Source organism: Rhinolophus sinicus, chromosome 7, assembly GCF_057876585.1.
Source record: "Rhinolophus sinicus isolate RSI-liver-muscle chromosome 7, RSI-T2T, whole genome shotgun sequence".
Lineage (NCBI taxonomy): Eukaryota > Metazoa > Chordata > Mammalia > Chiroptera > Rhinolophidae > Rhinolophus > Rhinolophus sinicus.
In genome coordinates, this window is record NC_142507.1 from 22,711,451 (window position 1) to 22,725,185 (window position 13,735).

General features: G+C 34.6%; 1 protein-coding gene across 1 annotated transcript in view; it reads right to left on the bottom strand.

Annotated features, from left to right (window-relative positions):
* Positions 1–568: 568 nt before the first annotated feature.
* Positions 569–13,735, bottom strand: part of RP1 (RP1 axonemal microtubule associated) — a 247,901-nt gene continuing 234,734 nt past the window's right edge. Inside the window, exons 16-18 of the mRNA XM_074318846.2 lie at positions 11,500–11,677; positions 2,323–2,451; positions 569–1,594 (exon numbers count right to left, since the gene is read on the bottom strand). Of these exons, the coding sequence (XP_074174947.2) occupies positions 1,578–1,594; positions 2,323–2,451; positions 11,500–11,677 (324 nt within the window). The 3' untranslated portion in view covers positions 569–1,577. The remainder of the gene's footprint in view (positions 1,595–2,322; positions 2,452–11,499; positions 11,678–13,735) is intronic.

Below are 13,735 nucleotides of genomic sequence, written 5' to 3' on the forward strand. Positions count from 1 at the left end.
TTATTAAATGTAAAAATAATTTGAAAAGGTCTATATTTACCATGAGGGCCAATTTTATCATTTTTGAAAATTACTTGATCTGTTTTGCTTTAATCTAAAACATATACCTTCTAATCCTTCAAAGTTTAACAATGGTATTGGATAAGGGGTTAATATCTGAAATATATAAAGAAGTTAAACAACTCAGTAACAAAAAACAAACAATCTGATTTTAAAGTGGACAGAGGAACTAAATAGACATTTTCCCAAAGAAGATTTCCATTGGCAAACAAGTACATAAAAAGATTCTCAGCATCACTAATCATCAGGGAAATGCAAATCAAAATAATGAGATACCACCTCACACCTATTAAAATGGCTTATAAAAAGACAAGTAATAACATGTATTGACAAGATATGGAGAAAAGGGAACCCTTGTACACTGTTGGTGGGAATGTAAATTGATTCACCCACTATGGAAAACACTATGGAATTTCCTCAAAAAATTAAAAATAGAACTACCATATCATCCAGCAATTCTAGTTTTGGGTATATACACAAAGGAAATGAAAACAGGATATCAAAGAGATATATGCATTCCCATATTTATTGCAGCATTATTCAAAATAACCAAGATGTGAAAACAATCTAAGTGTCCCTAAACAAATACAAACAAAGATGTGGTGTGTATGTATGTGTATGTGTATATGTAGGTATATAATGAAATGTTTAGCCATAAGAAAGAAGAAATTCTACCATTTGCAACAACATGGATTGAACTTGAGGACATTTTGCTAAGTGAGATACAAAGACAAATTCCGTATGATATCACTTATATGTGGAATTTTTAAAAAGCCAAACTCATATAAACAGAAAGTAAAATGGTGATTACCAAGGGTGGGGGTTGAGGTGGATGGGAGTAGGGGAAATAGGAGAGATGTTTAAAAGTACAAACTTGCAACTAGTAGAGAAATAAGACCTGGAGATCTAATGTATAGTATAGTGATTATAGACAACAGTATTTTATTATAAATACCAAACTTACTAAGAGACTAGATCTCAATTATTCCCATCACAAAAAAGAAATGATAATTATGTGATATGATAGAGGTGCTAGCTAACCTTATAAAGGAATCATAGTGTAATATGTAAATATATCACATCAAAATGTTGTACAACTTAAATTAAAAAAAAATTAACAACGGCACCATTTTTTAAATGTTTTTGCCAGAACAAATTTTTATAAGATATATAAAAGATTTTCTCTTAAGCATTTTGCTATTCAGAAAATAGTATCTATTCCTAGAGATTTCATCTAGCATGCTATTTTCAGCCAAGTCAAGTTTTACTTGCGATGGCCATTCCAGACTTATAGGTGCTATTACTTCCTGATACAAGATTGAATTCTCCTTCTGTGAAAAATGTTAACTAAGCACATGTTTCTCATGCAGTGTGATTTATCACACTGCTCCATGGATTCATGACATGAAATGGAAAAACAAAACTGGCCTAACCCAATGCAGCAAAAATCAAAAGGCTAATTTCTCTTCCTTCTGGTTGATGCGATATAGTATCATAGGGATGTCAGCAAGAAACGTCTATTTTCTGTTGCTATCTGAAAGAAAAGAGAACACACTCAATAACTGATTTTCAAAAAGCACTTTTTGAAAGTAACATCATTTATCTATTTCTTAAGAGAGGTGTTTTAAAAACAATGGGTGAGAGACAGTGGTCACTATTTCATTTTACCCAAAGATGTCTAGATTCTGATGCACAGAATTTGTCAGATACCATTCATTTTACTTTCCAGTCAGACAGAAGTAATACATTTAAGAGCAAGAGAAATGAGCAAATAAATGAAGAGATAGAAACTAAAAATTCATACCTCTGTAGCCTAGAGTACTTTATTGATATCTCAGTTTCTATATCAGAGAAACGCAGAGTATTTTGTTGTTGTTTAGACTTTGGTGAGAATTTGCTATTATTTATAAAACATATTCATAAGATGTTTTGTAGGTGAGAGTTCAATACGATGTCATAATTTAATACTACCTTCTTTTCAAGTAATTTCAGGAGAAAACATTAAATTCAAGGTAAAGAAATAAACACATTTTAAAATATATGCTTTGCAATGTGAAATCAAAGAATAAAACAAGCAAGCTAGCAGCTTAAAAGCAAGTTCGTGTGGTATCGTGTGACCTTATCATCAAAATAATTTGGTGTTCTTCTTCAGGTGTTCACAAAGAAGCAGCGCAGACAAAAAAAAAAAAAAGAAAAAAAAGGAGGAGGAGGAGAAGAGGAAGAAGAAGAAGAAAAAGAAAAAACAAAAAAGCTGTTTCTTACTTGCTGTTGAAGAAAGCAAGGAACCTTTGACCTCAGAGTCCGGTGGTATTTCTTGTTGGTTTTTGACTCCTGGATCTTTTCCTCCTTGGCTGGGTGTTGCAGACATACCCATTGGGTTTTTTCTGCCAACTGAAATTAAAATTTTAAAAGATGCCATCCCTCACAATTGCTTCTTTCTCTTCAGAAAGCTTACCATATGTTCAACTATGCAAGCTTTAGTTTTGCTATTATTTCCATTTCAATGCCTGATCAAATCTTTTTACTCTGTATTACATGGTTACCAGAAAATGACTTTTTATTCTTAGCAGCAGGCTGTACATGAGTGGTATTCCTATAAAATCTATTTGCTGCTCTGTAAATCAAAGTAATAATTTAACATTAAAGTATGAATCAAATGAGTTATTCAAGATGTTTTTCTTATAGATTCTAAATGGAAACTCCTTTGATAATGTGATACGTTGCCTTTATAAAAGGGAAAACTGACAAAAATGTCATGTAAACAATACTTAATGTGACTTTATTAAAATATGAGAATCAAAGAAGTATAACTATAAATGAAAAAAAAATTAGCTCTTTTTTCTGTCTTTTATTTAGAAGCAAGTTGTTTCGGTGTCTTCTTCAGGAATAACTATCTCCAACCTAGCTGAATAATGACTCCAATTTTATAGTACATGCTCATGAGCGCTGTTTGTATTTAGGATTTCAAAGTTTAAGTTGTTTGTGTTTTATTCTTAGGGATCAGGCATACTATGGCCATTTTTAAATGGTAGTAATTCATACTATGATTGTCAAATTTTAGAGACCACATCAGCAACAAAAAATTTTATAGATGTCTGACTCTACATAATAAATAATAGCAGCTCTTTCTTAATTCCACAATTGTAGTCAATAATTTAAGATGATTCATAAAATATATGTTAGCATAAGAAGGTGTAACAAACTCATAGCATGGCTAACAGGAAGTAGGAAAACTTAATCATATGGAGCAATGGCACAGACTATAAAATACTGGCGTCTGAAGAACTGCCCATGACCATATTGTCATTTGTATCCTTCAAGGATTATAAGATAGAGTTTCAGACAATTATAAGGTTTTAAACACCAAACCCTGTAAAGTTTTTAAACACCAAACCCTGTAACCATAAGTTTGTCCATATGATTTATTTACAATGCAATGCTTAGACACTGGAGATTGATACTAATAAATAAACCTTAAAATATTGAAAAGAAAGATCAGAAATAACTAGAACTATGTCTGCTTAGGGTAAATGAACAGTTGGAGAGGAAAAAAAATCAAAAGATTCCTAAGTATAATTTAGGATCTATTTTATCATGATTTAATCACAAGACCCATAATTAAGGAGCAACATTATTTACAAATAATGCAGAAATCCAGGATTTACAAAGACAAGATAAACTCTCTTCCAGTCACTTTCATAAGCATAAAAGTATATCAATGTATAAGACATGGAATTAACATTAATGAGGTTTACAGCCCAGAAGGAGAACATGTAAATAATGGCATATATCCATGAGTGCTATAACACACACACACACACAGAGTACCTAGGGAGCACAGAGGAGAAACCAATTAATTGCCAATCTAGAAATTAGAAACAAGCACAGAGAGGGTTGCACAACAGGGTCAGCCTAAGCAGACTGTGAAATGCTAATAAGCTGCTCTCTTCTCTCTATCCTCCCTGCACTGGCTTCTCAAGACTCTACATCATCCTCAAAAACAACGTCAATATTTTTTATAAATGCATAGTTGCTTTAATAGTAGGAAATTCAGGGCCTGAACGATATTTTTGGAAAGGTCATCTAGCATGTTCCTTAACACTCTCTGAGTAATTGATCCCTTTGAAAAATCTAATGAAGGTCGTGAGCTTCTTCCCACCTCAAATGCACACTTATGCATATTTTCTTTACTAAACAGACTCTTACCCACAATTTCAAAAGGTTCACAGATTCAGACTAAAAGTTCTTACTGTAATGCAATGTTATTATTCTCATTTACAGATGACAAAACAGAGGTTCAGTCATGTTAATTAACTTAATTAGGGATGTACTACTGCCTTTGAAAATAAAACCCAGGTATTCCTGACACAAACTCTCATTCACTTTATGCTACATCGTTCATTCGTTCAACAACCTATGCTGAGCAAGGCACTTCGCTGTGCCTGGGGATAGGATTGGGAGCAAACTCTATAGTCAGAGTAGTTCCAACAAATGCCCCAAGGTAACTTCTAACTTAGTAAACAGAAAAGACTTCATGGGAGCATTTAAATTCCTTGCTAGTCATTATGACGTTAGTATTATCAGACTGAGCTTAAAAAGGGTTGGGTTACATTTTATCAACTGAACATCATATACATTCTCCAAACTTACTGAAATTCTGTTTTGGTGGCTTGCTCTTCACTGCTATGAGAAATAACTGGATGCAGTAATCTGTTAATTTTCTGCCCAGTATCTGGTTCAAGAGTTTCACCTCCCTTACAATGAGAAGTTTATAAGGGAATTGGCAGCAAGTTGAGATAGCTCAAAGGCAAGGCCCATTTTACCAAGATATTTTTATGTGTTCAAATTTTTTTTAATAGTCTTTCCTCCTATATGTCTCCTCTGCTTTCATATAGAACACTTCACTTGACACGTCTAGTCATCAAATGTGTGGGGGTTTCCCCCCACAACAAACAGTCCTGCAACACCAGCTGGTTGTCCTACAATTTAACTTAGTTCTAATATCATCTTTCTGGAAATAGCATCAAATCCCATAGATTAAGGGTTTAGTCCCCAAGATTGTCCTCACTTCAGGTGCCAATCCTATGTTCAGTTTGTTAACTGTTCTTCTAACTGATCAGCTATAGATCCAAGGTTCCCATATGCCCCTTTGTGGGTTCCATTAATATGCTAGAGCAGCTCACAGAATTCAGGGAAACACACGTACCAGTTTATTAAAAGAAGTGATAAAAGATATAGATGAACAATTAGATGAAGAGATACACAGGGTGAGGCCTGGGAGGGTCCAGACCACAGGAGCTTCTATGCCTGTGGAGTCGGGGTGTATTACCCTCCTGGTATGTGGATGTGATCATCAACCTGAAAGCTCCCCAAACCAAAAATTGTTAGGATTTCATGGAGACTTCTCACATAAGCACGGTCAATCATTAACTCCACTTCTAGCCCCTCTCTCCTCTCTGGAGAAGTTGGGGGATGGGACTGAACATTCCAAGTTTCTAATCATAGCTTGGTCTTTCTGGTGACCAGCTCCCATTCAGAGTCACCTCAATAGAATACAAAGACTCACCTAATGTTCTTATCACTTAGGAAATGACACAGGTTTTAGGAGCCCTCTTACAGGGACGGGGTCAAAGACCAAATACTAGAACAAGAGATGCTCCTAGTTTCCTTCTCACTTAGGAATTTATAAGGGTTTCAGAAACTCTGTGGCAGGAAACAGTGGACAGAGACCAATATATATTTTCTATTACTTCACACTGTTCTCTACATTTTTTGATAACACATTTGTTTTCCTGATCTGGCAGAAAATTCAACATTACCTAGAAAATTAAGGGAAAACAGGGGTAAAAGTAAGGACAAATATGTTCACAAAACAGAATTTCCAAAGGCGCACACCAAACAGGAGCCTTTGTGCAGCAGTAATTCTTTGTGGTTTCTTTTGTTGACGTGTGCAGTGCCTAATGATTAATTAGAGTCAAAATAAATCCCTTAGAGGAGTTGTAGCAACTGATTCTGCAGGTACACTTTCATTATAGTCCTAGCTGGGGAAAACACAAACTAGATGTAGAAGCCAAAGGGCTCATGGTGCAACATGATTTAACTTTGTGGTTGTCATCTAGTGAAAATGGGAAAGTATTACGAAAAACTATTTTCTGAAGAAATGTTGGCACTTCCACACCCTTTCTCAGAATTCCTAGAATTCACGATGCTCCAATAAAATTTCCATAGCAATGTCTCCAGCATTCTTGCCCTTATTAAAACAGAAAGTTTCCTCGCCATATTTAGAAATGACATCTTTAGGGTTAACATTTCTTGGAACAGTCTATTTCTATACAAATGTTGACATTTATGATACTGGTGGTGAGAGTCCTTGGATCAATAAGAACTTCTTGGCCAAGCTGGGTGTCTACAATAGTGGGGTGGATGGAGGGAAGTATGTTGAAACTTTCGGTATCAGTTTTTTCAAAGATTCTGAGAATATTAACAGGTACCATACAGAGCACACACACTACCTCAAGACAGCCCACACCTTGAAAAGGTCAGCCAAGGCCACAAAAGGTCAGCTGACTTGCAGTAATATTCCAAGGATTCTTGCTTGAAGGTCATGTCAATAGATGTCTCCATATATATTTACACCACTTCCTACAAAATGGACTCTCTGCCTTCAATTCTATTAATTGCTTCTTCCCACTGAATCCATGAGAGAGAAAATCTTACCCCTAACTTGTCCATAACTCTATCCAGGCTCTTGACTTCTCATGTAATGACAAGATATATAATGAGCCATACATAATATATCGGATAAACATCAACTCAATGCAAAATGATCTTGTAGTTATTTTTACAGATTGAAAATAATCAGTGAGAAGGCATGGAGCTAGGAATTTAAAGTTTCCTTTTAATTAGAAAGTCTAGACTCCTTTGGAATACAGTAGTTCCTCCTAATCTGCAATTTTGCTTTCCACGGTTTCAGTTACTCATGGTCAATTGCAGTTGGAAAATATTAAATGGAACATTCCAGAAATAAACAGTTCATACATTTTAAAATTTTGCATGCCATTCTGAGTAGCATGATGAATTCTCAGACCATCCTACTCTGTCCTACCTGGGATGTAAATCATCCCTTTGTCCAGTGTCTCCATGCTATATATGCTATATGCCCATCAGTCACTTAGGAGCCAGATCAACTGTGGCAGCATTGCAGTGCTTGTGTTCAAATAATCCTTATTTTACTTAACAATGCCACATTTACATATATTTTATTACAGAACATTGTTATAATTGTTCTATTTTATTATGTTATTGTTGTTGATCTTTTACTGCTCCTAATTCTAAATTAAACTTTATCATAGGAATCTGTATATAGGAAAAAACATAGTATATGTAGGGTTCGGTACTATCCATGGTCTCAGGCTTCCACTGGGGGACTTGGAATGTATTCCCCACACTTAAGGGGGGTGGGGGACTACTGAGGAGGAGCAATCTTATAGTGCTGAGGTCAATAGCTTTAAAGTATGTTTGATAAATCTCCCATTTATTGTTTTCAAGTGAAAAGAGATACCTATAATGAATGTCTAGTATTTACTAGAACTTTCATAAGTGTTAATCTAACTGACAAAATTCCATGATTATCTTCATGGGTTACTCCAAACAGCAACAGCTTGTTAGTCACAGGAATTTACATCTACCAGGGGGCTGTATGAAACTGGTTCCACTTAAAGAATCTACTGTGACTGAGGTTACAGCAACTCTATGAGAATGGAGCAGCCTATGGAAACAATCCCATGTGCCCAGATGATGGAGTAGAGTGGAGTGGAAGGCTGAGACACCTATGAAGATGAGGAATAGTGCGAGCCTGAGCCAGGAAAATGGCAGACGATACAGAGGTTGCATACAAGAAAAAAGTTAGATATAGAATGAGATCTAGCAACTTACTATATATGGATATTAAGGGAAAAGGAGAAGGCAAACAATATATAATAAAATATTTCACATGTGAATTTTTTTTAAAGTCATAAAGATAGCTTGTGAGATCTAAGCATGATACCTGATAGTCCAAAGTCAGGACAACAGGAAGCTCTCCGCACAGCAAGGACAAATAGGAACCTCTAGGCAATTCTCCACAAGATTGAAAACTTGTGCCAAACCATATTATGTGTATTGATGAAAATCATTTGTTTTTTTAATAAAAAGCATATTAAATTGTTTTATGTATAAAAGACTGCAGCTCCATTTTTTGTTTAAAAATATAATTTTAGTATATTTAGAGAAGGCAGATAAATATATACAGTAAACACTTTCATAGAAAAAATTAAATACATATATATAAAAATATAAATAGTTTTCATTTTTGCATAGATTACATGGGTATATCTTCAAAATTACCACAATTACATGTGTTTTTATAATAAAAATAATAAAAGGAAAAGAATAAATTAATATAAACAGATTATAGATGCCTATCAACCAGTTTAATCAACATAAATCAGCCCCAGCCCTAATGGCTATAAGCTTCTAAAGTTAATTCATAATCACTGGGGGATAGTCAACTTTTTTTCAAAAACATTATCAAATACAAAGAGTGCAGTCTTAAAAGATAATAAAAAATAGTATATTTTTCAAAGTGACATTAAATGATATAACTTGTGCTTTGCTGTGTCTGGCACAAAATAACTGCGCACAAATATTGGCTATTATGAATGAAACAAGAACTTTCATGCAAATGCATTTACTCACTTGATCCCAACAACTCTACTGGGTAAACAGTGAAGGTGTTACTATTGTTCTGGTTACACAGAGAAGCCAAAGCTCTTCGATATTAACTTAACTAGGACCAGACAGCTGGTAAGTAAAGAAGAAAACTCAAATCATCCATGCTCTAGTAATAGAACTAAATTGTAGAGCCTATAAAAAAGGATGACTTCATTTCTATTGGTTCTATTGGTACTAATACCCTAGGTTGACAAACGTGGCCTTTTATTATCTCTCCTGTGTATTGCTACAAATTATTTTTTCTTCTACTCTTCTCCTTTTCTAATTAGTGCTATCTCTTATTTCTCATCTTTCCTTCACTACCCCTTCCTTTGTATTAGCTCTCCTTTCTTTCTGTGCTCTTCCAGCATGGTTGCTGTCCCCTGCTAGCTATTTCTCACTGTTTTTTCTTCTACTCCATTTGTATCTTTCTGCTTTCTCTCAAGTCATCTGTTTCCCTTTAGAGCTCCAGAAACAGATGGCATACCCATTTTGTTGAGTAGGAGTGCCACTTTGTGCCAGCCTGTGGAAAAACAGAGGGTAGAAGGAGTGGTGGTATGGATGGCAGTAAGTTAAGGTGAACTAGCCCAACAATTTATAAAATTTTACATATGGCAACTAAAGGCTGAAAAGGAATTGATGCAGATAGAACGAAGAACAGGGCCAAATATACTATCATGTTACATCAAGCTCTTTTTATTCTTATTTTGAACTATCTTCTGTAGGCTATTTCATATAAATATGTATATATAATACCCTACAGAGTTTATATAAATATATGGATCTATAAAACACCCTGCAGACAGGAGATATATAAACATATGTATGCATGTATTGTGTGTGTATGTATATATGTATATGTATACATATGTATATATATATATATATATTTATACATATAGAGAGGGTGCCAAAAATGTATACTTCTTAGGAAAGGAAAAAAATTGTAATACTCAATATATACCAATAACAACAGATGACTACAAGTTATGTTTGACTTCTGCAATTACAAGGGATGCTCAAAGTGGTTACCATCAGTATAATTTTAATAGTTATTTTTCCTTTTTAAATGTGTGTATACTTTTTTGGCACCCCGTGTGTGTGTGTGGGTGTGTGTATCCAAAAACATGTATACACATTTTAAGAGATGTTATCTATGTACTACATTTCAAAGTTGAATTGAATTACGATAGCAACGTGTAGTATGACATTTGCTTAAAAGATGGCATTAATCATTTGAATGCTACTGTGTTTCCCCCAAAAAAGACCAAGTCAGACCATCAGCTCTAATGCGTCTTTTGGAGCAAAAATAATATAAGACCCGGTCTTATATAACATATTTATATTATAGTAAAATAAGACCGGGTCTTATATTAATATTTGCTCCAAAAAACGCGTTAGAGCTGATGGTCCAGCTAGGTCTTATTTTCAGGGAAACGGTAGCTAGCATCACCACGCAATAGGCAGGACAGTCAAAGAAAATGGTGGAAGCACAGTTGCCATTCGAGGAATGCAAGACTATTTTGAAATGGTATTTGCAATTTGAGAAGGTTCTCCTGACTTAATACCCCTTGACTTCTACCTATGGGGACCCTAAAGGATGTGGGGAACTGTAGAAAACTGGCTACACTGGCAGTACTTTGGAAAGAAATTGAAATGGCATGCACAGTAATACAAGTGGACACTTTAGTCAACGTTGCTCAAGCAGTAGTTTGCTGTAATCAGAAATGTCTGGACGCTGATGGCTACCATTTTGAGCACCTCTTGTAATTGCAGAAGTCAAATGTGACTTGTATTCATCTTTTGTTATTGGTATATAGTGAGTATTACAATTAATACAGTTTTTTTTCCTTTCTTAAAATGTGTATACATATTTTTGGCACCCTCTGTATATCCATATAAAGAACACGTAGACTTTGATAAGAGAAGTTAAATAAGAGTCAGACTAACTAAGAAAACCATCTAGATTTTGATTAAGCCAAAATCCATGGCACTACATCAGGGAAAAATTAAACAGCAAACTAAATTTTGAGATAATTTAAGAACAAAACAGAGTTACTGCAACCTTTGTGTTCAAGCAAATATATTCTAAGTTTAAATTGTTCAAATAAAATCTTCAGACCCTTATTTCAATTTGCTAGAGAACCTGAACTTCGATATGAGAGAAACCAGTTTCAAAATATTCACATTTCTGTCCTATTGTTAAACATTTTTTCCAAATCTTATTTTCAATTCAAAATCATTTTTGTTGATCTTTTTCCCATCTCATTTTATACTGTCAGCATTAAAAATTAATAGCAATGAAGGTGAGAATGTTTCCAACAGCACATCCCATCTCAGTGTATATGGAGATATATTTAAATAAAATACAAACACACACACATACACACACACACACACACACACACACACACACACACACACACACACACATACACACATAAATGCACTCACCTAATTTAAAAAACTATAAAGGAGCTTCATGTAGCAAAAAATCTATGCCTAACATTACATATCTGAGAATGTGAGGTAAGAGATCTTCATTATATTTGTTTTTCACTGCTTCTACTATAACAACAATAAAAAGCCTAACAGCAGAAATTTGCTTAGTAAAAAATCTGGTGAAATTATCAGACACTGTACACAAACCATCACAAAGCAAAACTAAGTATTTTAGAGTAAACATACATTTGATAACTTGTGGGTAGAAGAAAGCATTCCCATCCTTGGTATAAATAACTGGTTTTGCCTGTCCATCTGACTGAAGTCCAACAAACAACCCTGGGTTCTTTGCAGATTCCAAGCTTATAGATGCGTTTTCCAAATTCTTCTTGATTTTAAAATGACAGTCAATATCTCCTGTACCCTGCGATCAATATAATATGATTTCATAAGTATGAGCGAACACTGAAGGACAGAATTTAAAACCAGTCACTTCACAAAAATATAATTTTGCCTCATTTTCAAATCTTCATGACAACTCTAGAACATTTTACATAAATTGCACTGTGTTTCACCTTGTTCCATAAGATCCCGAAACACACACCATGTGATTATCTGAGGCAAGGGCACAAACCTTGGACAAAAGGGCTCTGAATCACAGAGAAACTTCAACTAAGGAGAGTGCAATGTATGCTGTATTTCATTTCAGACTTTCCCACCTCTGTAGGTTAACAGAGAATACGAAAATGTGAATTTTCCTTTTGGAGAATAATGTAATAACGGAAAAGAGGGAAATTCTTACCTTAAGTCCATTTACATTTAAACATAAGTCACATTTCTGTATTAGTCCACACTTTTTGGATTGAATTTTCACCAGTAAATAGAGTTCACATAAACTACTCAAAGACTGTATAGCAAAACATTCAAGAATTGGAAGCCTAAGAGTATCAAAATGGCCTCTCTCTTTTTTTATGGCATTTATAATCTAATATTAAAAAACATTTTGCTTTTTTCACCTTTTATTGCTTTAAAATTTTTTCTTACAAGATTTAGAAGTTCTAGAAAATAAATTTTGTGAGAACGAATTAAAATGTCCTGTAGAAACTATTATTTTATTTGTAAATGATAATTACATTCTGATCTCTGCCCTCAAATGTGAGCTTCTTGTGGGTAAGAACCAAGTCTGTTGTCTGTCTCTTTCTCTCATGATATAAATATGAATTAAGCTACTTCTATCTTCTGTTCTAGTTATGGATACAATAAATTCTGGTTTTGATTTGTTCATGGCCAAGTAGAGGACACACCCACATATACAAATAATAATAATAGTATGTAAGGCCAATAGGACAGAGATGGACTCCTTGGATGTGGGGAGGGAAAAAAGGCACTAAACTCAGGAGAATCAGGAAAGACTTCCTGGAGAAGGTAAAGCTAAGTAAAGTGTTAAATAACAAGTAAGCTAAATAGAGGAAAGTGGGGGTTTGGGGTCGGAGGTAGGGAATTTCAGGCAGAGGGACAGCATGAACAAAGGCTGAGAGGCAACAGGCAGCATGGCGCATGAACAAGCTTTCTGATACTGCTACACAACAGAGAAGAAGGTGAGTACAGAGAGGTCAGATCAATTTGTATGCAACAAAGGGAGTCTAGGCCTTATCTTACACCATGGGAGCTAGTGCAGGATTTTAATCAGAGGAGTGATATGAACAGATCTCAAATTGTCTTCAGGAAATTTCTTGAATGTCCCTCTAATGCAGGGGTATCCAAACTTTTTTCAACGTTTTTTACCAAGGGCCATATGCGGTAAAATACACAAACAGCCGGGCCACTCACTCGAGGTGAAGTACGTATTGCCTCACCTGGTTTATTTAAGTAAACTAAATATATTTTTGGAATTTGCTGTGGGCCAATATAAAATGGATTGTGGGCTGCAGTTGGTCCACGGGCCGCAGTTTGGGCCCTGCTCTAATGCCTCTATGAAAGAAAAAGCTCATTCTCTACTTATCAATTATGCACTCCTTTGCAGTTTTCTAATAATGATCAACATCATCTCATTTCTTTCCTGTTCTTCAAGTATGTAGCCTTGGAGTTCCTTTTTATTATTATTCTTTAAATAGACTTATTTTTTTTAATTTTTAAGAATTATTTATTTATTTATTTATTTATTTATTTATTTTAATTTTATTAGACTCAGGTGCACAAGACAAAGCAAAACTTAGATGTTTATCATTTATATCCCCCACACTGTGTGAACCCCCCTCCCCCCATCCACTATCCCTCTGATATCGCACAGAGCCAATACATTTCCACTGTCTCTATTCCTAATGCTGTACTCTGCTTCCTGTAACAATATACATACAAATATATAAATATACATACATATATATATATATATATATATATATATATATATATATATATATATAAAATTATAGTTGGCCTTCAGTATTGTTCAGCTTCAGGTGTACTGTGCAGAGATCAGGCA